The 25,379-nt window shown below is 33.0% G+C and overlaps 3 protein-coding genes across 13 annotated transcripts; 1 reads left to right on the forward strand and 2 right to left on the reverse strand.

Annotated features, from left to right (window-relative positions):
- The first annotated feature begins 603 nt into the window (after positions 1–603).
- Positions 604–4,713, forward strand: LOC133705114 (transcription factor BIM2-like). Its single transcript, XM_062130220.1, has 8 exons — positions 604–947; positions 1,083–1,210; positions 1,490–1,574; positions 2,479–2,548; positions 2,647–2,742; positions 3,624–4,009; positions 4,102–4,231; positions 4,357–4,713. The coding sequence occupies exons 2-8, from the start codon at positions 1,093–1,095 to the stop codon at positions 4,459–4,461; spliced, it is 990 nt and encodes a 329-aa protein (XP_061986204.1). The 5' UTR covers positions 604–947; positions 1,083–1,092; the 3' UTR covers positions 4,462–4,713.
- A 762-nt stretch (positions 4,714–5,475) lies between these two features.
- On the reverse strand, positions 5,476–8,468 carry LOC133705115 (uncharacterized). Of its 2 annotated transcripts, none has more exons than XM_062130222.1 (6): positions 8,001–8,468; positions 7,820–7,923; positions 7,613–7,710; positions 6,921–7,126; positions 6,009–6,086; positions 5,476–5,812 (listed from the first exon to the last, which is right to left on the reverse strand). In XM_062130222.1, exons 1-5 carry the CDS (start codon positions 8,398–8,400, stop codon positions 6,055–6,057), a joined length of 840 nt encoding a protein of 279 aa, XP_061986206.1. In that variant the 5' UTR covers positions 8,401–8,468; the 3' UTR covers positions 5,476–5,812; positions 6,009–6,054. The 2 variants fall into 2 exon arrangements, with proteins under 2 accessions (XP_061986206.1, XP_061986205.1); XM_062130221.1 differs by having other exon boundaries at positions 6,009–6,058; positions 8,001–8,465.
- A 4,300-nt stretch (positions 8,469–12,768) lies between these two features.
- Positions 12,769–17,723, reverse strand: LOC133705842 (uncharacterized). Of its 10 annotated transcripts, none has more exons than XM_062131239.1 (6): positions 17,262–17,723; positions 16,724–16,810; positions 14,904–15,174; positions 14,394–14,813; positions 13,260–13,861; positions 12,769–13,164 (listed from the first exon to the last, which is right to left on the reverse strand). In XM_062131239.1, the coding sequence occupies exons 3-6, from the start codon at positions 15,141–15,143 to the stop codon at positions 13,056–13,058; spliced, it is 1,371 nt and encodes a 456-aa protein (XP_061987223.1). In that variant the 5' UTR covers positions 15,144–15,174; positions 16,724–16,810; positions 17,262–17,723; the 3' UTR covers positions 12,769–13,055. The 10 variants fall into 10 exon arrangements, with proteins under 10 accessions (XP_061987223.1, XP_061987216.1, XP_061987220.1 ...); XM_062131232.1 differs by adding an exon at positions 15,439–15,545 and having other exon boundaries at positions 14,394–15,174; XM_062131236.1 differs by lacking the exon at positions 17,262–17,723 and adding exons at positions 15,439–15,545; positions 16,947–17,113 and having other exon boundaries at positions 14,394–15,174.
- Between the last annotated feature and the right edge of the window lie 7,656 nt (positions 17,724–25,379).

Raw genomic sequence — 25,379 nt, forward strand, 5'->3', positions numbered from 1 at the left:
AATAGACTTGGAGGCAAGGAAAACGGGGGCGGAGAGAGAATCCAATATATTTTTACTAGCTGTTAATTTTCACAAACAATAAAGATAATTGGCAAACTAAGATTAATACTAAAATTAAAAATTAATAAAATTTTTACAAAAAAATAAATGTAAAAAAAAAAACCAAACAATAAAGATGAAAATGAAGAATATAATACTTGGTAAACTAAGATTAAAAAATAAAATTAAAAATAAATAGAACTTCTATAAAATAAATAAGACTGTGAAATAAAAAAATATGACTGAAATTAAAATTATAATATCTTTTTTGTTTTATTTTGATTTTTATTTAGTCAAATATAAAAGTTCAATTAGACTAATTTTATAATTATAAAAAGATCAAAATACCCCTTTTGCCACTATGTTTAAGTTTTTTATGTTTTCACTTGTATTTTGTCAAGTTATAAAATACTTATTTTTCCTGTTATGTTCGGTATTAATAAATGTAATATATAAAAAGATTTTAATATTTCTGGAAGTATGTTGGTTCAGACTGCAGACTCGATAACAACATTCACTATTTTTTCACAGGTCAACAGGTAAAATATTCTTGGCACTGTCAATCAAATCGAAGGGTGAACAAAAATCACTCCTGAGATTTCCTTTTATTCTCCATCTCCCCTCACTCTTCTTTACCATATAAATTTTTTAATAAGAAAGCATTGAGCTCACGAGAAGAACATGAGCAGTTCCACATGGAATCGTCTGCACCACTTCCAGCCAAAAAAAACAAAAAAAATCTGAGTGACCAGACCCGAGCACGATAATCCAACTCACAAACACAAATATACCGTCGGCAGATTGCCGGAGCCAGCATAACCCTTCCACGGCCACGGCCGGTGCTGTTCACCAGAAACCACCCAGCTCTTTAAATTATCAATTCTTCTATATTAATTACTCCAGTCCAGGTTTGGCTCAATCTATATTGTCTTTTCTCTATCTATTTATTTTATTCATAAGCTTTGTACTACTGTCTTTCTTGCGAGAAAAAAATCTGAGTTTTGGGTTTGCTTTTATTTTTTGTTCTTATGGTAATGAATTAGACTTACTGTGATGAGAGGAAAAGGGAATCAAAATCAAGTCGAGGAAGAGTACGAGGAAGATGAGTTTGGTTCTAGGAAAGATGGGCCGTCTTCAAGTTTTACAGTGAACAACAATAATTCCAGTAAAGGTTTGTTCTTTTTTACATTTATTGTACTTGTATTAGATCCAGCTCTGTTTACGTTGCTTTTCTACAAGGTTGTGACTATTGATGTTCATTCTTCTTTATGGTCTCATTTTGCATTATTTTTTTGAAATCTAGACATTGTGCAACCTCTCTGATTTATTTGCTCAACAGCAAATTTTGGAGTTTTTATTATGTCTTTTGGTTGTGAAAATGGTGTGTTTTAAACGGGGTGTTGAGTTTTGTTTAGTTCTATGTTTTTGTGATCTGGGATTTGGATGTCAGATGGGAAGAATAGTGACAGGGCTACTGCAATAAGATCGAAACATTCAGTCACTGAGCAGCGAAGAAGGAGCAAGATCAATGAGAGGTTTGTTGGTTTATTTTTTTGGATAGACAATTAGTATTTAAATATGTTAGTATTGCAAATCTGATTTTTTTGCTCACATGATTCTCTTTTCTTTGTTCAAGTCACCGGCCTTTTTGTTGCGTACACTTTCATCTCAGTGAAGGGGGATATGGGTAAAAAGTTTGGCCAGTCTGAAAAATCAGTGGTATTTAGGGCAATTTTTGTTTACACTGGTTCAGTTAATGAATCTAGAACACAAGGATGATTTGATTTAAGAAGGGCATTATTTAGGTAGCTTTCTTTGCAGTGGTTGTACAAATGTTTAGGGAATTAAGTCAATGCATTACATAATGCAATCGAGCTGAGTTGAATCACTTCACTTGCTAATTGTTATTTTTAAGTCTCAAATACACCGGTTTCCGATACAATACTTATTGTGCACTCGAATTGTTCTCATTGTCTAGTTTTCTTGGTTTTTTTCCTAAAGTTTTGGAGCTTTATCTAGAGGTTGTTTCAGATTAGGTACTTACTGATTCCAGGATTCTTCATTTGTCATGTGACTATTGCTGACCCATACATTCAAATTTGTACCCTTTTTTTTTATCAGCTTTTGGTCATGCTGTAGTGTTAAAAAATATAAACGCACTTGTTTAGCTTGACATAATCTTAATACTGATTGCGAGGCTTGCATTTTTGTGTGTGTGACTGCTGGCAAGGCAACTGTGTATCATTGTGGATACCAGTATCTCAACAAATGGTCACAAGTGAAATAATAATAAAAATTACCGGAAATTTCAATGTTAGATGTTGTCTTACCGTAAAATCTAGGATATTGATTGAACATTTGGTTATCAGTCAAAATTTTGTTTTCTCATAAACTATAAAATCTGATATAGCTTTGTGAACCATGGTATTTTTCTTTCAGATTTCAGATATTGAGAGATCTTATTCCTCATAGTGATCAAAAGAGAGACACAGCATCGTTTTTATTAGAGGTACACAATATACAAGTGACACAAACTAGAGAATGTAAATTCAGCAGATAAGATTTACCATTCATGTTTCTTGACTACATATTAATGATCCTTTGCAGGTCATTGAATATGTCCAGCATTTACAGGAAAAGGTGCAAAAGTATGAGGGTCCATACCAGGGATGGAGCCCTGAGCCAGCAAAGTTGATGCCATGGGTAAAGCTTTAATTCCTGTATATGTTGTATACTTATGACCTTCACCCATGTATTTTGGATTATAATCTGCTACACTCTAGGTGCTGACATATCCACTGGCTGTAGTCTGCTAAACTCTGCAGGTAGAATGGTTTTATGACTTAGAGAGAGAATTTGGAACTGATGATAGAATTTATTAAGGACTTGCTCATGCATTCAACTTGTCTGTTATGATGTTTTATATTATAAATTTGAGGGAAGAATTTTCATCTAGACAACATTTAACAGCCAGAAATCTTCATAATACAAAAAAAAAAAGAAAAAAAAAAGAAAAGGAAATCTGAGATGAACATTCATAATCAAGTAATTGAAAATTTTATTTTTTCTTTTCGAGTCTCAGATTGTTAACCCTATCAGTAGACCATGGTTCTATTTATGTTTGACTCGAATCCTGTTCCTTATGGATAGATTGACATAATAAAATTGTCATAAAACTGTCACAGATAAAAGAGTTGCAGTTGAAGTAACTTATTTGATATGTCTGTACTAAAACTGCCTCTTATTTAATACTCCTTTAAAGCTTTTGGTTTTTGACTCATCAAATTTGAGCAACAATGATTGGTTTTAGATTTGGGGCTCATGTTCTTTATGGTGAACCTTTTCTCTTTAAACTTATTCTGTTTTGTTTTTATCAAGTTCAGGTTATCAAAAGGCTCTTGCTTCTGGATGTCCTTAAAAGTACTTGCGTTTTGGTTTGTGTTGGGGGAATGATATTTAATTACTTCTATTGAAAATTTTCTGGTGGTGAAGAGCAATTATGGATTTCTTTTCCATTTGAACATGTTACCTTTTTGACAATTAAAAAAATTCTCACAATAACTCGTTAGGTCTTCTTGAAACAGAGAAACAGCCACTGGCGCCTTCAAAGTTCTGTCGGTCACCCTCAAGGTATTAAAAATGGTTATGTTCCAGGAGAAACATTTCCAGGTAAACTTGATGAGAATAACATTGCTCTCACACCAGCCATGCTTCCAAGCACACCGAATCTAGTAGAATCCGACCATGTTGCTTGCAAAGTGTTGGAACACCAACCTGAGCTAGCAAACAAGGTTATGCCTCTTCCCACGCCTGCTCCCATTCGAAGTGTTGGACTTGTTGCTCACCCCTGTCAACTACCAGTCTCTGATGCTCAATCAGCTGAGTGTCCCATCACCAGTGAAATGTTGAACCAGCAGGAGCTGGCAATTGAAGCAGGGACAATCAATATCTCCGGTGTTTACTCTCAAGAGTGCGTACGATCTTGTAAGATTTTTGAAGTTTTTCAAGTGCTGGGCGTTCAGCTATAAGCTGACAGCTAATATGGAATTTCATGCAAATCAGGTTGCTGAATACTCTTACGCAAACGCTGCAGAGTGCTGGTGTAGATCTATCACAAGCCAGCATCTCAGTTCAGATTGATCTTGGAAAACGGGCAAATAGAGGGCTGACTTCTGGTACATTGACATCTAAGGTATGAGGCTGGTAATTTAAAGTGGTCAATAAACAACAGGTCTTTTTAGGAAGCAGTTGTAAACTAATAAAGAATATGATTGTGCTTGACTTAGCCAGTTTTACGTGTCTTCCATTGCTTTCTAGGATCCCCAGAATCCCCATCCTACCAATGAAATGATAACCCACCTTAGGGATGCAAGTGGAGGAGAGGATTCAGATCAAGCTCAAAAGCGGCTAAAGACATCATAAGGCACCATGGGATTTATCAAGTTTGCATTCGGTTTTCCTTTGGTTCCGAATATCAGTCATTGGGTTAATGTACATGCTATGCTTTTGGTTTCTCAGATTCTTACATCCTTCATGGAATCATGTTAAGAGCTGTCACCTTAGATGATATGTTTCAGTGGAGTTGCTTAGATTTGTGGCCATTTCATGCCCTGGCCATATCGTGGTTGTAACGTGCATATTAATTAAAGCCTTGTTTGGCATTGCGCGGTCCAATCACATTCTTTAAATTTTTTTTAAAAAAATGTTTTTGGATTGTTTTGATATGTTAATATTAAAAATGAATTTTAAAATATAAAAAAATTATTTTGCTACATTTTAAAGTAAATTTTTTAAAAAAAAAAACGGTTTCTATCATAACCAGTTCCTTAGAAAAAACTGCTTGATTATATTCAATACAGGATGGAGCGTGTCTTGTACGCCTATGGAAAACGTATGTACATAAATAAGTTTTTATCATATGTTCCAGCATCTTATAATACAGCTGGAATGCTCTGCTGTATGTTGGATATTTGCTTTGGATGCAGGAACTACGTCGTAGAAGACGGCGTCCCATGTTAGTCAGTCTTCCACCCTTCTTGTGCGATCGATCAAACAATCCTGTCTCCCCAAGCGCCTGCAAGATTGCATGCATGACTTTAGGATCGGTAATTGTCTAAAGGGAAGCAATCTTTTAAGCGAGCAAGTGTGATCATGTGATGATTCTGCAGACTGTACCACAGAAAGGTTCTTAATAAAACAAGTGGAGAAAGAGAGAATATCAATGACTGGATGATCGAAACATACAGCCAATGAACCTGGAAGTGGAAAGGGATACTCTATTCCCTTTATTCACTGTTGTGCTGCATTTTGTTTGATCACCTTTAGCTTTAAAGGAAAAACAGAATTGCACTGCGTAACACTCTAAATACTTGAATATATATATATATATATATATATATATATATATATATATATATATATATATATTTCCAACAATGAACTGAAAATTCTTAATCAACTGAATCAAGTAATAATCTGTACAAAGCAAGTCAATTTGCCCTAATTTTTAAACATACCGGCATCATAACCTACCATTGTTCACCCCATTAAAACAAGTGAAAGAACACATGATATCTATAGCATTAAGTACATATTTCCCTGCCACCATGCACCTCCTCAGAAACACCAATAAGCGCTGCTTGCTTTTTCCTTTTGGTGGTCCATTTCCATTCCTTGAAGGAGTTATTCTTCTCTCTCCATAATCTCCTGAATTACCACCACTCTAACTTGTAGTACCTGTGCCCTTCTTCGAATGTTTCTCATCTTCAATATCCTGCAACACCCATCACATTTCCCACTCATTTACCAATTACAGTACAATTTCGTAAGAGTGTCTTAGCCTAGCATGCCCATTCTTCCTGACCTAATGATGCATTTTGCAAAGCAGGCATGCTAACTGGAATAAAAGGCCCTACCTTAAACAACATCATGAGAGAAAGATAAAATAAGAAATCGCAAGATGAACTTACAGAATTGCCAATCTTGTCAAAATCATCATCAAAGCTCACATCACCGTCATCTGAAAGATAATGCAGATAGTTGAAACACTGAAGGCAACAACAAAAGAGGGAGCATTGGAGATGATAAAAAAAATGCATGTCATCCTGTTCATGGATTGTTATTAATGAATTCTGCAGAGCAAACATTCCCTTCCCCATTCCATATGCAACCATGCATTCATGAATCATGTCAACCCAGATGGCAGCCCAACAATTCACTGAGAGAAGGATCAGCCATTGATTAAATACCACAGTGTAGTGGGCAAATTAACAATGACAAAGCTTTTACCAATATGATTATGAAGTCGCATTTCCTAAGAGTATAATATGCTGACAATGGCAATATTTAAATTCAGAATGGTCCCAGTGGATGTCTCTCTGACCTATGAGGATGTTTTAGGATTACAATTTCCAAAATATGGTTTCCTATATGGCATATGAGCACGTTAACTTTAGGGAATCTCTCAAAACCAATTGCACATTCACCACCAGTCCAAAGAATTAAAGTGATCGCCTAGAAAATCAAGAGATCCCGAGAAGCAAGTAGCTAAGCAATTTGAAATAAGGAAATCTCCCGAAACCAATTGTACATTCACCACTTGTCCAAAAAATTGAAATGAAATTGTAAAAACTCAGACCCCGGGAAGCAAGTGACCAAGGAAGCAGTGTGAAACTCAAGCTGTGAAACAGCTTAGTTTCTTCACAGGGATGCTAGGCAAAATGAAAACATACTCTATAGGTAGACAATGCTTCCATGCAAAATGCAAGTATCAGAACCAAATACTTAAAATAAAGTACAGAGTAAATATGTTAGAAGTCACGATTGAAACTAACAGCGTTGAAATAAACTTGCTTACAAACCCATTTTTTGAAAGAATATACCTGGACCACCATCACTGTCTTCAAGATCTCCCAAAAGAAATGAGTCCAACTCCTGCTCATCTGAGGAAGCCTTACTTTTCAGGCTCTTTTCTGTTGATTCTGATTTGGAAGAATTCTCCCCAATCCCTGAACTTTCCTTTGCCTTTTCATCTTTCATCTGCTCTTCTGCTTTACGCTTAACCTCCTCCGTATACTGCTTCTCGTACCTGAGTTTTAACCATGAAAAGCAAACATGGAAAAATAAGACCTAAATTGTATTATCTCATTAATTCCACAAGAGCCTTTGATACACAAATTCATTTGAACCTAAAAAAGTTTACAAAATCAAATGCAAATAACCACTCCAGTCTTCCTGTTCTGTGATTCATAGACGACAAAAGCAAGCAGTTTCAATTTCCATATAAAGCACCAAAACTGCTGTAAATTCACAAATCACATTAAAAGCCATCTACATGCGGCACTGATGATCGCTGCATAACACAAGCTGCATATGATTAAGCTGCATAATTTTTTTTATCTTCGTAACTCGAAGAAATGCTTGATAAATCTAACTGAGTAGATCAATATGGATTTCTTCAATTCTCGTCTGTCCATTAAGCATTCATGATGGCAAACCCAAAAACATAAAATCTTTTTTCAACCATTAATCAAACCGGAAGGGAACTTCAGAAAAAGAAAAAAAAAAAACGTACGTCGCAACATGAGTGCTGACAAGCGTGAAATAAATCCTCCAGAATCTCCTTTCTTTCATCACACGCGGACATAGCTCATATCGCAACTTCGAAATTTGCTGCAATTAACAATTTAAAAAGAAAACACACACACACAAAATTATAGTCTCGGTCCTTCCACGTTTCATACACAGAAAGAAGAATATCCAAAAACTAAATTGAAAATACCTTAACAGTGGTGAGAACAAGAGTGGCATGCCTCTCCTGCCATTCACTGAGATCCTTGCGTACATTTGACTCCGTTGTCTCCACATCAGACGGCTCTCCTTCATCTACACCATCAAAATCAACAATCCGATAAGAACAATTAATCAAAAATCATAATCACATTTTGAGAGATGTGAACTACCTTGAATTGGAAAGTTCTGGAAGGTACTAGAAGTTAATCCTTTAACAAAATCTCTCAAATCATCAGTAACACCAAACTCCCGGAGCTCCGAATCGGAGACAACAGGACCAGAACCCGAAGAAGAAGCAGAGGAGAAGGCATTAGTATTGACGATGGAGAGAGAGGATAGCTGAGAAGGGATAATATCGGAAATGGACTTGAATTGGATCGAATCGGCTTGTTTAAGAGCGGCTATTTTGAGCTGATCGGCCTTTTTGGAAGCTTCTAAGGCAAGTTCTTTGGATTTCTTGGCGGTTTCAGTGACTAAATCGGCGATTGTGTTGGAAGAAGTTGTAAGGGTTTGGGATTTCTTCGCTGCTTCTTCTGCGAATACCTTCGCCCTCTTCCAGAAGTCTTCCATTTTTTTGCGTGTTTTTGTTGTGCTGTCGATTTTCTTACGTTTATAATTTGTGAGGTATAATATTTGCTTGTAGAGGTGGGGAGTTTGTTAATGACTTTCAGGGATTGGTAAATGCGATGACGTTTTATTGTCGGTGTTTTTTTTTTTTTTTTTTTTTTTTAATGCTCCTTCTCTCTACATCAATTTCCTTGTCAACAATAGTTTTCTTTTTATTCATTATTAGTTACTTGTATTTTCTTCTAAAAAGAAAAGGAAAAGAAATTGTCGTTGCGACTATTGGTAGGAAGGCTGAACATTTAGCGAGTGTTTACGAAAGTGTTAGAAATTAAAAAAAAATATGTATTTTAAAAATATATTTTGTTATACTTATATTAAAAATAATAAGAAGATTTAAAAAAAATTAATATAATTTTAAGTAAAAAATAATTTATAAAAGCAATAAGAATTATAATTTTAAGTATACATTTTAAAAACACATAATATTACAACACCAAACATGCATTTTTTATATTATAATATCGAGTGTTTTTTAATTATAAATATTTAAAAATAATTATATCATCATATTAAAATTATTTAAAATTATCAATTAAATTAAATATTTATATTTTTTTTATAAAACAACAGTTTAAAAAAGATTATATATTAGAAACAAATAATCATTGATCATGGGTAAAAAATATTGTCTCCCTTCACAAAGACAATATTGTTCAGCAAAAAATAGTCCTCCACTCTTCGTTTTTTATTAGTAAAATATATATTTTATTCAAACAAAATAAAAAAAGAATAATTTGTTCAAAAAAATGTGTATTTGTTTTTTTGTTAGAATTTAGATCATTCTCTATTTTAATCATAAAAGAACTAAATAAAAAGAAATATTGAAAACTGAGGTGTAGTATTGTGTGGGAAAATAACAATAACAACAAAATTAGCATTTTTGTTGTTATTTATGTAATTACAATAAAAATATGTCTAGAAATCGTGTTTTTAAAAATTTTAATTTTTTTTATTAAAAATTAATATATTTTATATGTTTTAGATCGTTTTGATATGCTGTTGTCAAAAATAATTTTTAAAAAATAAAAAATATATCATTAACATATATTTCGGTATGAAAAATTATTTAAAAAACAATTACAATTATATTGCCAAATACATTCTAAAAACAAAAGACACTCTTCATTTCCGTAATCACAATAACATTACTTCTAACCTATATCCGCTCTAGCTTACCTATTAAAAAAATTTATTTTTAATATGTGGGATTGATTAACTAGTTAGATTTTAAATTTATTTTTTAATAATTATAAATTTAAATCTTTTTAAAATTATTAAAATTTACATCATCATTAATTTTAAAATTTATAAAATTAATTAAAATATATATAAATTCATCGAAACAACCACATTACTAATAATAAAAAATAAAACTTGTTCACACAGTACTGAAATTAAATCGGCATTTTACCACCGCCTCGGCCCCCCTTCCATGCTTCACGGAACAACCGGCGAGGATTTGTTGTGTAGTGGGCCTCTTCTTCCAACGGGCGTGTAATCCATAGTGAAAAAAATGGGTCGTGCCGGTCACCTTGACCCCTTCACGCCACTTCCCGGCTGGTCTGCTCCCGTTGACCACATCTTGTTCTCTATGGTATGGTTTGCCTGGGCATGATCATGGGTATCAAATTAATTAACAAATGGGTCAATCCCTGTGTGAGCTTCTGATCAACCAGTGAGAACAAGCTGTTATTATATATCTCCCTGCTTTTCAAAGCTACATATATCTCCATCGACCCCCAAGTTAGAGGAGCATCTGTTCTGAATAAAGAACTGCCCGATCTTTCTTTTTCTCAGCGGAGAGAATAATATTTGATAATTTCATGGTGACTGATAACTCACTCCTCTCTCATTCTTAGCTGAAAAGAAATTATAGCCAGCTAATTTATCATTGAATCACGCAACCAGCCAGTCATGTTCCTCTTGCCTCATCAGGGCACCACACCAAGTGACTGTTTCAAATACGTTATTGGCCCAGTAATCTTTATCCTCCCAGAGTCAAGCTACAAACAGACCAGTTTCCCTTTTAGGGCATCAAAATAAGGCCAGGTTTTGTGGGTGGTAGACTGGTAGTGTATGCGCGCGCTTTTGGGGTGCTAGAATCACGTTGAATAGGAATGGGAAGGGGAAGATCTTGTGTTATTTAAACATTTGAGTAATGATCAGTTGCTAACAGCTTGAATGTTAAGCTTTTAACATATATAAAGATGAGGACTCGATCTTTCTTCAGGTTACGGTGGACGAAGCCTCCATGACCTCTGAGGATGGAGCCATCCTTGAAAGCAAAAATTATTCCAAGACACCCCCCTCTCGCCCTTGAAAAAGAGGCTAGTTCAAGTAAAAAATATATAATAATTTATAGAGGTTAGTCATGCTAAATGAAGCCAGCCATTGTGAACTACAAACCCCGTGCCTTTTTGTCTTTTTACCAAACCGTCTTCTACCGGTCTATTTGTTCACTCGACTGCGGCTGTGACTATATTTTAATTAAAATATAGTTTATAGTCGTTTGGTAATAAAAAAATAATTTATTGTGTATGGATCCCACGTGATTTTTACAGCTGAAACGTTGTCAATGAAAAAAAAAAATCCTGCTTTCCATTCACTGTACATGCTAATTGACTGAACAATACAATTAGCATGACAGTGTACATTGTACACTGTTCAAGTGAACAGTATAGAAGAATTGCACTGTTCATATGAACAGTGCAATTCACTTGCACTGTTAAAACAGTTTTGTTTTGTTTTTTTAGTGTGTGTTAATTTTATTAATATTTAAAAAAAAAACTAGTTTAGAGTAAATTAAATTTATTTGCACTGTGATATGAACAATATTATTTTACCAAAAAACTAGTATAGAGTGAATTAAATTCACTCGCACTATAATATTAATTTTATACCTGATAATATTTTATTTAATTGTATTATTAAATAATTTAATGGAATAATAAAAAATATTTTATATAAAGTATTATTTATTTTATAATGTAATATGAGTAATTAATTCTACAATATTTAAATTTAAAACCATTAATATTAATATATATTTTTTAAAATTATTTTATAATCTCAATTTCAAAAGCATTTTTACCCAAACACATTAAACTACTTTTTTTCAACCTCAATTTCAATTATAGTTTTAACTAAACACCTATTTTTTCAAACGAACCTCAATTAAAAATATTTTTTATAAAACAACTTTTTTCAAACCACAACCACAACCACCATCACATACCAAACACACACTACATCTCCGTCAAACACCGCATGAAATGGATCGAAGAGGCGGTTTTCTGTTTTTCAAAGACCATGCACGTGCCTCTGGGATCGATCCATGAAAAAGCAAGCTCTCCTATTTTTAACTTGTTTAATTTTGGATACCTTTTGAATTTAGCCAAGATCTTTCGATAAAGTATACCGTATTCAAGAAAGGTTTACTTTTTCCACGGAAAGAAAAAAAGGTGATCGGGAAGAATATGCAATGAAAAAGGAGTTTTTTTTTTTTGGTATAAAATGAAAAAGGAGTTAGTATATGGTCATGGATCTCCAAGAGCCCTATATCTCCAGCACCTCCACTAACTCATGGAGGTTACTGTCCTCTTTTAATGACTAGTTTTTTTATATATAAAAAATCAAAATTAAAATTGGTTCAAACTAACCCGTTTTAATTTGATTTGATTTTGTTAATTGAAGAGAAAAACCAGAAAAAAACTATTTTACTGAGTTTGCATCTCATGCTGCCATGAAACCATCCAACAAGGGTTCTTTAGTAATGAACATTTGATTATCTCTAAAATCTCCACGTTCCTTTTCCTTCAAGCTAACTCTCCTCCAGGAAGTGAAGAGGAAGTGCATGAAGACTACTGGCTAAGATCCAGAGAAGGTTTTTTGTGGGATCTGAATGTCACCTGGATTCTGATAGAGAGATGAACAAAGAGGGACTTTTGGGGTGCTAAGATCCAAAGTCGAGAGGGAAACAACAGTCTCGTGAAGCAATCTCTGTTAGGGCAGCTAGGAATTAGTTGGTCGGGGGGTGGGGGGGGCTAAAAAGTATATGGATCTTAAAAGCTATTTATAGTATGAAGAAGGTTTTTTTTTTTTATTTGAACCAGTGCGATCTAATTTATTTAATTTCAACTTTTTAAAATTAAAACCAGCCAAACCCCCATGAATCCACATTTTTCTATTTTTTTTTTTGTCCCTTCACTAACTAGGAATCGCATATGAATTTAAAAAATTACAAGATCAAATTTAAGGATCTTCACAGAGTACCTATAGTGGGCCATTTTATGAGAAACGATAATGGTCATATGCGAAAAAGGTGAAACTTGGACCTTAAATCTCACCAATGTAGAAGCAAGAGGGACGAGAACTCCTATTCGAGTCCCACCTTTGTCAATCTATCTGTAATAGGAAACCCAAACTCAGAACTTCTGATAATATAGAGCTGCTTCAAGCACACCCCAAGCCAGAGGAGGAAAGAGAAAGATGCATGTCTGTACTACTAACTAAACCATAAAATAAAAATTTCAATGGTGTGTGTGTGTGTGTGTCTATATATATCTTTTCACTTCAATCTATGGACAAAACAGAGGAATTCAGAATCTACAGCAAAGAAGGCCCTGCATCCACTTCCTAGGTTTCTGGAGATGTCTTCGGTCAGCTTTTGCCATTCTTGCAGGACTGCTATTCCATTCTGACTGTAATCTGTGCAAAACAATAGGCATAATCAAGTCATTACTCATCGATTTTATATATGGATACATATAGAAAAGGAAAGAAATAGTTTGGTTGTTATTTACATGGGGAAGGCAAAAGAGCGGGTGCTGGTTGTGCTGCTATCCGATCTAAGAGAGACACTACCAGAATATGCAATAGGGCCCGAGTGGCTTGTCAGGCCAAATAAAGGACCCGATGAAGAGAAACTTGACTCTCCATCAGCATATTGAAGTTGACCACCTGAAAGCGGTTCAGCATTAGGATCTTCAAACCTGGACACGATTCGAGTCCCAAGACACTGAGATTCACCATTCTGAGGAGACTCTCTCGCACTTGCAGCGGGAGCAGAAGACTCGTTGTCAAAACTGGTGCTTCGTGTCTCTGTCTTGCTATTGTAAGGTAACTCATCCTCAATCCTACTGGTCGATCCTTCAGAAAAAGAATCCAAAGCATGGCTTGCCAATTTTGTTTCCTTGCTATCCGATTCTTCTGCTGCAGAAGTAAGAGTGGGACTCACCAAGACTGCTTCCGTGTGGCCATGGTCTGCTTCTTGATATGCAGGATCCTGGGTAGGGATTGCCAGGGTTGCTGACTCAAGGTCAATGTCCGAGATTGTTTCCTCGCTGCAATTTTCAGATTCTACACTGGCAGAATCTGTCTCCAATATTGCATTTTCCCTCGGGCACTGCAAGCAAGCATTCAAACCATTACAAACAGCACCAAAACATGCCAAACCCAACACCTCAACTTTTGCTGGCCCTCTATACCAAACGCATTTGAAAACCAGGCTTAAATAGTTTTTCTGAAGGACGGACCCGGGGAGGGGACCTATCAATCCCTTTACATGAGAAGTTGCTAGCAATGAGTTTGCTGCAGACCAGATGATCATTAGCTATTCTACCAAGCACCTTCCATTAAAGGGTAAAAGGACAGAGGTCTATCCATTGGGTAATGTAAGCGATCACACTTATGCTTTGTGACACTCAAGTATCCGCACCACCCTCTATCAATTCAGTGCAAGCAGTATGGCGACAGAACCCCCACCCCCCCAAAAAAAAATGAAGAGAGAAAGGAGAGGAGAAATGCTACACATAAATAATAAGCAATTCAATAACAATTAACTATGAATGGATAGAGCCATGCTTCCTTTTTCTCTATTTACTTTTTATTTGTGAATTTGGAGCAAACCAAAATAATTTTGGTGAAGATGTGCATACCAGAAGAGATTGTTGTTCAACTTTATCCAAGTTGTGATAGGAAGCATTGGCTGGGGTAAACTTGGCACCTAATTCTGACATCGAAAGCAGATCTCTCAGTGATATAATCTCTTCAGAAGCATCATCTGTAACCTTCTTTGTCCCAAAATCCATTACTTCCTCTGTCGGCATTAAATGTTTGGGATCACAATCAAGGGACAGATCATGTTTCGAACTCTTTTCTTCGGAAGATATAAGCACATCCGGAACAGGCAAATGAAGATCCACATTTTGTTTTTCTGATGAAGATTTCAGCATTTCTGGAATCATCATATCAAGGTCAGACTTTTCTTTGACCATCTCATTGTTCATGTCCCTTTCAGAAGGTAAGAATTCACACATATTCTTCTTGTGTGCATCTGTGTCAAACAAGAACTTGTCCTGCAAAGGAACTCCCTCATCAACACAGATGTCCTTGACATGGTATGTATTCTCTTTGTAACAAACTATTAACTCTGGCACCTCACGTACCATAACACTCTTGTCCATATAGAAAACCGACTCCTCGAATGGTTCCATTTTCAGTGAAGAATGAGGAGATGGTACTGGTGCTACATTCGGTAATCGATCTGCATCACCTTCCATGCCCTTCAAATCACTGAACTTTCCATTCTCAATTTCCTTCACAGACCCATTTCCAGACTTGAGTCCATAGGAATCCAGAGCATTGTCATTATATTCAACAGGTCTAGAATCAGGCTCGTGGCTCATGGCTCCATTGCAAAAAAAACACGTTCACTCTCTGCAAGGAGCATATTTAATGGCTGTGAAATCTGAAATCTGAGCGTTAGAAATGCCCACAGTAGAAGGAAACTTAAATGACAAAGTATATTTCCAGATAAAATAATCCATCCAGCAAGTAAAAATGAATGCTAAACGGGGGATAAAATAGTAGCAAGTCTCCTTACAATGCTTGCAAGAAAAACAGAAACATACACTGCAAACTTAAGCTAACAATGAAAAACAAAACGTAAATGGAGATGAAGAATGCAGAGTAGGTAATTACCAATTCTCATGTTTCACATAGATTGTACGATATGGAAGATGTACAGCTATTCAAGCTACTGTGAATATTGTTTTCAAACATATACTACTTGGACAATGCTATCTAACCTGCTCACCAAAACAAGGTTGGTAAGGAAAATCGACTAAACTTGGGAAAAGAAAACTAACAATAAAGAGAGATAAAATTGGCATACAGATGCTCAACTCAAAATGACAGAACAAGCACCATAAAAAAAAAATCTGCAATCTAACAGTCATCAATTTCTAACTAAATTGGTCATAGTTAAGGCTGTCCAAGTTCTAAACAAGTAATTAGTCAACTTTTACAGGCATGCGAAGCTTGGGGAGTAACCCAAAATCTAAACAATAGGATGAAGCAAACATGACACGGGAACAAGATCAGAACAGGTGCAAAACAACCTCGACTTTAATGTGTCAAATTCCGCAATCATGTGTCTGTCGTGGGAACCACTTTCTCTAACTTTAGGACAAAAAACCACCAAAAAGTCAAGTAACAAATCAACAAAGTAGCTCACATAAACTAATTATGAAAAGAAAACCCGCAACTAGCTTAGCTTAGTTATACAATAAAAATTCTGAAAGTCTAAGGAAAAGTTGTGATCAGAAGAGGAAAAAAGACATAGTTCAAGTGTTCTTACTTGAATATAATCATAATCCAAGCTTACGTTCTTAGCTTAAAGTTGAAAGATTAATGGTTGTCCAATTAAATGATCCACAAACAGTATTTAAGAATAATGGCTTCACAAAGATTAATCCAAATTCAAACAAAAGCTTTCGGCATACCATGTGGAATTTTAAATCTGTTCTCTAATTGATAAATAAGGACAAATAAAAGTTCGAACTTTTGTAAAAGCTTCCATAAACTTTCAACAAAAATATAATAACACTGCTCAAAACGACCCAACCAAATTTTTTAAACATAAAAAAGAGGAAAAGAAAGAGAAATCCTCAATGACCCTCGTACACCACCACCACCTTCTTTTTGTTTCGTAGCTAGTGATGATCAGATCTAAAACCATGAAAAATTATAAATAAAAGAAAATATGAAATCTAGAAACATCCCGAGTAAATCCCAGATGGGTTTTCACTTTTACCTCGAGTCCCGTGATAAACCAAAAGAAATAAAGAAAATGAAAATCAGTAGAAACCAAAATAAAGCAATAAAAGAGATCTGAAACCAGATCCCACCACATAAACAATCTCAATAAACGCCACAAAAAAATATAGCACAAATCAAAACAAAGAAAACATTAACAATGTCATACCTTTTTTATCAGCTTCAAAAAAAAAAAGCGAACCCCTTCTTTTCTTTCTGATTCAGAATGAGCAGTGCCTCTTTTCAAGGCCTATCACTGCAAAAGAAAAAAAAAAGAAACATTGAGAAAACGCATAAACAAATCAACATCTACCTCTAACTACCAGTGAGGAATCCATAAATAAACAAAACCTGAACATATGTAAAGGCAAAAACAAAGAAAGAGAATAAACCTCAAGCAGTAAAGAGAGAGGAATTCTGTGTGAAAAACTAAGGTTTATTAAAGAGCTGATTGCTTTTAAGAGCAGAAATAATAGCAATAAATTTTGAGAAACAGAGACGGGAGACGGAAAGAGACAGATGGGCAGCAGATGTATGTGACAGAGTTGTAATATACATGGCAATCCAAACCCTAAATAAATAAATTAAAAAACAAAAGGTCAACTAACATATGTCTGTAATTAATACCACGGATAAGAGCAGCTAACAGCTCTGTTTTAGTATCATACCCCCCCCCCCCAACCCTTATTAATTATAGCATTCAATACCTCGCCAGCTAAATAAATATCTGATTTTTTGTTCCGAGTAGCCAAACAGCAACGTCTTTTTTTCCGAGAAAAAATAAAGAAAAGGTTTTATTGCCGCATCAATCCCGAACAAGGCTTTCTTTCTCGCTTCTTACGTTTGAATCTTCTAAGAACTGACAACGATGTCGGGGCGGGCGGGCGGGCGGGGGCAGGGGAGAGAGAATCTGAGATACTCACGAGATTAATAGAAGTCAAAACTGTTTTTTGTTGCTGTTCTTGTTCCTGCTGTCGTTTCGCCGGAGATAGAGAGTTTCTGTTGTTTTTTGTGTTTGTTTCGGCCGGTCAAAGTGACGGCAAATTAAAAAGGAAATTTGTTTTATTTCGAACGGAGCTAGAGATATGCTAGGTTGTGACTGTGAAAGAGGCAGAGGCAGGTGATATGATCAGAGTGAGTAGTGTCAGGTTTGTTGAGAGATTTTACCTAGCCTGGCCCTGCCTGCTTCGCTGCCTTTATGTGATTTCGTGGATAAATTCTGTCTATGATCATCCCGTTTTCTTTAACTTTGGGCATATAAGCCCTTGCATTTTCAATTTGTGTCACTTTTGACCCCTTCAACCACTTAAAAGTTTATATGCTGGAACCAATGGAAGCCGCATGATGAACACGTGTTCTGTGGAGGGGAGACGACTAGAGATTGAAAGAATGAGGGCTTTCGTGCCCGAAATTAAAGTACAGGATCTGATTAGATAATATTTCAAAACTTGGGGGACTACATGGGATGGATTTACACGAGATTTTGCTGCCAGCTACTACTGCTTTATTTTTATTTAACTTTAACTTTATTTTTTTATTAAAGTGGAGGACCGACAAGATATGAATTTCAAGTTTCATACTTTCATCCCTCCCCTCCAAAACAGCTGAAGTGCTCTAATTCCCGCTCCCCGTCTCATACACACACTAGCTAATTAACTGAGATGATGCGGATCTGATTAAATTCTCGTTGAACATCAAAAGGTATTTGTTAATATATTTTTTTAATTATATATAAGTTTAATTTCATAATATATAATATTTATTTGGTCTTGTTTGATAAAATTTTTAATTAAAATATTTTTTATTCAATCAAATAATAATAAAAATAAACACACATTAAATTAATTAAATAAAATAAAAATAATAAAAATATCATACAAAATTACACGTATTAAAAATATTATTTGAAAAAAAAAATTATTTTCAAAAATATTTTTCATATATACAAAAGACTGGAAAAGACTATAGACTGGTTGAAAAAACCTCTTAAAAAAATTAAATGAATACAAGATAATAAAAAATAAATGTTATTTAAAAGAGGTTTTACAAACAAAAAAAATAGGTATTAATTTGGATACAAATAAAAAAATAATTTTTAAAAAATATATTTAAAAATAATAATTTTAAAAAATAAATAAATGATTTATTACCATTAATCATCATATATTGCTTGTTAAGTGTGTTAATTTTCCATTCAATCCGGGATCGTAAAAATATTGATTATCAATTCTAGTTGTGAGACTATTGCTTTGTATTTTTTTTTCCTCGTCAAATTTAAAATTGCCACGCGAGATTTTATGTCCAGTGGGATCGAATGAGGAGGTGTCAAACATGCAAGGTGTTGCTGGAAGAGAGACCCATCTTATTCATGAAGTGTGGAGTGTAGGGACTCAATTGAATTAAATTTGTAGCCCGGTGAATCAAACAAATTGACCGAGCACACGAAAACCGTGCCAGAAAGCCTCTTGTTTCTTGGAATAGTAACAGTAACGAGTAGAAATGTGAATCAGCTGGTCCAACTTGTTCCGGAGTAGTGATATTGATTTAAAGTATTTTTTTATTTAAAAATATATAAAAATAAAAATATTTAATTTTTAAAAATTATTTTTGATATCAATATATTAAAAAAATTTAAAAAAATTATTTAAAAAAAAAATTTAAATTTAAAAATAACGCAATTTGTACTACATTTTCAAAAACTCTAATAAAAAATTCAGAGATGTATACAGAATCCGAAGTATTGATTTGTATTATACGGACCAGGGAAACAAATCAGATTTGAACATGGAAAATAATCAATTCCGTCGATTATCCACGCATCAAATCTCAACATTCATTCAAATCAAATCTTCTTTGATACATTACGTTACAGTTTATATAGTCTTTTGACCAACACTCAGAGTTTATCTATAAAAAAAAAAACTGTAAAAAATGAATGTGCATTTGTTATCAACATATTTTCTAACATAAAAACAATTAACTGTAAATTGAAAAGTCAATTTGTATATTTAATAAATTATATTAAAAATTATATGTATTAATTAATGTATAAAAAAACTCTCAATGTGAACCAAAAAATAAATTTTAAAGTTAAAAATGGATGCCTGCTAAAATACTTGGTCCCACGCCACCAATAGCTCTTGATTTTTTTTAATACATGACAATTGAATTATTTACAATGAAATGACATCTTAAATATAATATTATCTATTTAATTATACTAATTTTGATTAAACTCTAAGGGAAAGAAAAAGGAAGAAGAATTGTTAAAAAAAAACACTTGTTTATACCAAAAACACTATTACAGTGTTATTTGAAAAATAATTTTAAAACTGAAAGGTATTTAATGGAATAATAACCTAAATTTCATGTAATTTTTTTTTAAAAAAAAACTTTCCAACCTCTGTCCAAAAAAAGATTGTCAAACCCACACATCTAGCTTTGAAATTTTTTTATTTTTTCAAATTAGGCGAACCATATGCTGTCCATCAATTGTTTTTCAAAAAATAGCAGATGAAATGTTATTTTTTTAAAAGCACGGCAGATGACCTCTTAAAAATCAGGGCATAGGCTTTTTCACGTGCAAGGCTAATTTTTAGTCCATTTTTACTAGGAAAAAGTTATAAAATACCCTTCAAACTATAGTTTTTAAACTTGACCCGGTCTAAGACCTGAGTTTCAGGTTTAACCGGGTCACCTGATCGCCCGGATCAATCATTATTTTAAATTATTAGTATACATATAATTATTATTGATGGGGAAAACCACTATAGCTAAACTCACTCATTGATATCAAATTTGACATTTATAGAGTGTGTTTTTTTAGTGGTTAAAAATCACTTTCGAAAATTTTTGATTTTTTTCACTTCAAATTATTTTTTAATATATTTTTAGATTATTTTTATGTATTAATATCAAAAATAATTTTTTAAAAAATATTATTTTAATATATATTTTCAAATAAAAATTACTCCAAAAAAACAACTCACTGCATCCCTAAACACTACCTGAATGGTTGGAATGTGGTCAAGCAAACATTTTCTCTCTGTTCTTTGTTTTCCATCTTCTCCCCGGTCTTTCAATCCCAAATACTCAAATATGAATAAAATAAAGGTTTGGATTGAAAACTAAATCTTAAGTGCTAGAAGTACTAAAAACAATGAAAATAAAAGTTCCGGACAAACAAAAACTTTTATGCACATAGTTATAACTAGCCATTTGGTTTCTTCATTTTTTACACTCTAGTCCTCTTACTTTGAATTTTGACTCTCAAATGTAAATTATAAGAAATTGGTTGTTAAAAAATCAGATTTGAACAGTGTAATGCACGTGCATGAAAAGTGAATGAGAAGTGAAATGTGGCCCCATGCACATTAAATGGACACGGATTTCCCTTTCTATTTTAGTTTTTTGCATTGATTGATTTTGTTTTTATTTTTCATGGAGCGTATGAGTCAAAATCCTACTTTTACCATTAAAAAAATAAAAAAAGAATCATGTCTATTTTAAAAATTGGAAATACCAGGAATAATATATAAAGGTAGAAAATGGATAAAATAATACACTAATTTAGAGGAAAACAAAAAAGGATCCAGTGAATTACGAGTACAAAAGATATCACAAAATACCATAAATCATTAAAAGTTAATGCCTCCTCTCTGACTCGAGCATGACCCTTCTCCGAGTTAAGTATGATTGCGACTTCCGGGATCTGTACCAGGGTCTCCCATGACGTGATCCAGTCCTCTGACTGGCTCACACGTGTAGCCGTCGTCTGTGCGCGACGAATCAAAATGATATGGTGCCGTTTATACTACCCTGCCTTCTTCCATTTTGTCAAGATATCATGGTGAATTGCCACGTGGGCTCTCTCAGCAGTCCTGAGTCTTTGTTTGTTCGCGGAAAATAGCTGTTTTTATAGAAAATAATCTTTTCAAAAATAAATAATTTTTTGATATTTAGTATTGCAATATAAAATAAATTGGAAGATAATTTTTAGTGTTTGGTTATGTTTTGAAAAATAAGCTGAAAAATAATTTATTAATATTTTTTTAAAAAATAATTAAATAAAATCTTACAAATAAAAAAGTTGAAAGAGAATGAAATTAAAAAATATTTAATTTTTTTAATTTTTTAAAAATAAAATAAATAATAACCAGATGAATAAAAATTAAATATGATATATAAAAAATTTTAATTAAAAAATAAGAAAAATAACAATAAAATAAATAAAAATCAAAGTTGATATTAAAATTAAATTATAAAGGATAAAATTAAAAAAATTAAAAAAAATTAAAAACAAAATGTATAGCAATCAAAATATTAAGAGTTAAATTTTATATAATAAAAAAATACTTTTTATTTTTCTCGTAACTTCTAAAAAGTGTTTTTTATTTATAATAAAAGGAAAATATATTCTTAAAAATCAAGCTAATTTTTTAAAAAAATTAAAAAATATTTTTATTAATCAACTTTATGTATGACAAGCAAAAGACAATAAAATTTGAATTGTAATTTATAAAAGCCCACTTTTCATAAAAACAAACAAGGCTCAAAATCTACCCCACCATTCAGACCATGGTGCTGCACTTCTTTCTTTTAAAATATATATCAAATTAGATCATGGTAATTAATGTGATCAGATTAAAGTATCAAATTAGTGGTTTAATTATCAGTTCTCGATGAAATTAAATCTAGTAATATTAATTTTTTACCTGATCTAACTTTAATTATATTTTGCAGTAGTGACGATGAGGCTTAAATTTAATATTTTTTAAGTATTAGCTTCCATATCATTTCCAGCAAAAAAAAAAACATTAAAAAAAAACTTAATGTCTTTTTGTTCCCCACTAGTATCCAGGCCATGAACGATGATCCCCATTCATTGAATTGGAGTCGGTCTCGACGACCACATCCTATGTATTTATCGCTTTTTTCTACCATACTTTAGTCAAATAATTGGTCTTTATATCACATTTATATCTTTTTAACAAGGCAGACATATATATCCACAGCTTTTAGGTGGTTTTCGTGCCGCCCTTTGACTAGAGAAACCACTCAATTTAAGAGGCTGCACCACCCTTCTATAATTCATAGGCGGCAAAGTCTGGGTTTATGCACAGCTATTTTTGGGTTCCGGTTGCTTGCACGTCCCCCGGCCGTCAGAGTTCATGGGACCTCATTTACATCTGGAACTATAGGTATTAAAAGAAGGCGCGTGCATGTTCCTACCTCGATTAGTGTTTTCTTCATATCACATGACATTGATAGTTGGCGGCTAAATTTGTATCCAACTCTTCTTTCTTCTCTCTACCACCTCAATTAAACAATGGTATTTCCCTTTCTTCCTTGTTGTAATTATCTAAAAAAACAAAAACAATAATTCAAATAAAAAACATCATATTACCCAGGATAGACAAGAGGTGCAAACTAGTAAAAATAAATAAATTTGTGGACCGTTATTAAAAAAAAATATTTCAGTAAAAAAAAATCAAAACAATTATATTTTTAAGTTCGTGCAAAAAAAATTCTCAAGACTAGCAATTTTCGTTACATTTAAAAAAATGTGAATCCCCTCGTGGATGTACAAACTAGTTTCAAATTTCAATCCCGATCTTAATTCATGGTCTTGTTATCCATAGAAAAGTGATCCATTCAAAGTTTTAATTAATATGCAACTTGTAAATCAATAGCAATATAGAGTATACTGGCATGGATGATGCCCTCTCAATCTCGACTGATATTTTTAATTTGTGGGCCTAGATGACTGTACCAACGTTTTTTCTCCTGTTGTCATTGGTCTAATGCTCGAGGCTAAGTGTACTCTGTAGTAAATTGTTTTTTTTATATATTTTTCAATACTAACACATTAAAATTATATATTTAAAAAAATTAATATTTTTTAAAATAAATTGAAATGCGGCTAAAACCGGACTAATAAACACAGTCCAGCGTGTTAATGATCAATGCTTCATTTAATCGTAGACTGAGTTTTTTTTTTATATATATATATATAAAGTATGGATTGAACCGCGTGAGAAGAGAGGTAAGGTTGGTGGGAGTAGACTTTCTTGTCCTGTCCGATTAACGACAACTCTTGAAACAATCGCAGACAAACTCTATGACTTGTGTACGAAACTCGTCACAAGTTTATAACACGCCGTGCTTGTTCTTCGAGTTTAGTGTGTGTCAGGGAATCTGATGATTTAATTAGCAAGTCTCTATAGTTAAGAATTAGATATATTCAACGACGTATGTTGGAATTCATTCATGATTTAGCTTACATTTAGCTCAGTAGAACTAATTAATCAATACACGGAGTCATGAAAAATATATATTTTGCCTTATATTTTCTAAATCATTCCTTTTATATGGTATTACTTTTGCGAGTTAATTTAAGTTGTTTTTAAACTTTTGATAAGTGGAAAAATGATGAACATGTTTAGCTAGAAAAAAAATTTGAATCGAAAAAAGAAATATTACAAAATTTTGTCAAAATCTTGATTTTATTAAAAGTATTTTTCTAAAAAAACTCTTAACCCGTGGATTACAACTTGTGTTATATCAATGTTTTAAAAAAAACTACTTTAATTCGTTTTTACTGATTATATTTCTAATCAAAAGTTATAAATTTTAGTCAATATCTTGATTTAATCAAGAGTTTAAATCTTTAACGTTTGATTTGTATATATTCTAGCTCGTGTTGTATATTTATTTTTCAAAAAAAATATTTTAATTCATTTTTCCTGGACATGAAATTAATTTATAATTTAAAAGTCATCTTATTTTATTTTCATCACAAGTTATTTATGGAATAATATTTGAACTACGATTCAAAGTCAAAGGTCATTTTTCACAGGTTATATTAAGCATACTTTTAGTCTTTTGTAAACCTATATTAAGATATTGTTATATCAAGGATAGTAAATAATTTTATTTTTTCTTGGATTCAAGGAAACCTTATTTTTTGAAAAGTGTATTTTGGGGCCCAGATAAGTGAGTAAAACCCCGACTATCCCAGACTCTTACAAGAGGTGCACGTCCTGACTCGAACTCGAGATCTGCACAGCAGATTTCAAGTCTTTTGCCACCACGCTATATCCTTTGAGGATAGTAAATAATCAGTTAAAAGACTAGTTTGTTAACTTTTAGATAATTAATTTTGATAAATTATAAGTGATAAAGTGTTTTTTAATTAAAAATATATTAAATTGATAATTTTTATTTTTATTTTTTTAATATTAGAACTAAAAAAAATATAAAAATTATAAACTTGATGTACTTTTGAAGTGAAAAATAATTTTAAAAACAGTTTAAAAAATAATTGAACCGTGTTAGAGACCGAGCGTGCATTATATAAATAACTCCTTATTCATTGTCCAAGAGAAAAGAAAAAAAAGTCAACTCCTGCAATTCCAATGGGCTGCCTGTATATTCAAACCTATAGTTTGCCCACAAGAATAGTGATTAATAATAATTACACAGGGGGTCTCGTCCCACGGAAAAGGAGGTGGGGGACATGACTAATGTAACGTCTTTTTTTTCCCTCGGCTGCGGCGGTTGGCATGTTTTCGAATTGAGATATTATTTATTTAAAATTTGATATTTTTTTTAAAAAATAAAATTTTTAATATTTTTTTATTTTAATATACTAATATTAAAAATATTATTTTAATTAATCTAATGAACTCCGGCGCACTTTCAAACAGACGCTATCATGTCTCCTGTAACGTTCCACCACAGTATTTCTCCCACAAAAAGCATAATTAAAATTCTTCATCTCGCATTATTAATAAATATTCCACATCATCCATGTTTCCCATGGC

Source organism: Populus nigra, chromosome 10 (assembly GCF_951802175.1).
Source record: "Populus nigra chromosome 10, ddPopNigr1.1, whole genome shotgun sequence".
Classification (NCBI taxonomy): Eukaryota; Viridiplantae; Streptophyta; class Magnoliopsida; order Malpighiales; family Salicaceae; genus Populus; species Populus nigra.

Bases quoted from the DNA above. Each gene is read 5' to 3' on its own strand.
- LOC133705842 (XM_062131234.1), bottom strand. From the start codon at position 15,143: ATGAGCCACGAGCCTGATTCTAGACCTGTTGAATATAATGACAATGCT. The intron at 13,862-14,393 runs GTATGCACATCT...GCTTGCTTGCAG, and splicing joins TTGAACAACAATCTCTTCTG to TGCCCGAGGGAAAATGCAAT. The intron at 13,165-13,259 runs GTAAATAACAAC...TGTTTTGCACAG, and splicing joins CGCTCTTTTGCCTTCCCCAT to ATTACAGTCAGAATGGAATA.
- LOC133705114 (XM_062130220.1), top strand. From the start codon at position 1,093: ATGAGAGGAAAAGGGAATCAAAATCAAGTCGAGGAAGAGTACGAGGAA. The intron at 2,549-2,646 runs GTACACAATATA...GATCCTTTGCAG, and splicing joins CAGCATCGTTTTTATTAGAG to GTCATTGAATATGTCCAGCA. The intron at 2,743-3,623 runs GTAAAGCTTTAA...TTCTTGAAACAG, and splicing joins CAGCAAAGTTGATGCCATGG to AGAAACAGCCACTGGCGCCT.
- LOC133705115 (XM_062130221.1), bottom strand. From the start codon at position 8,400: ATGGAAGACTTCTGGAAGAGGGCGAAGGTATTCGCAGAAGAAGCAGCG. The intron at 7,127-7,612 runs GTACGTTTTTTT...GTTAAAACTCAG, and splicing joins GTCAGCACTCATGTTGCGAC to GTACGAGAAGCAGTATACGG. The intron at 6,059-6,920 runs GTATATTCTTTC...ATTATCTTTCAG, and splicing joins AGACAGTGATGGTGGTCCAG to ATGACGGTGATGTGAGCTTT.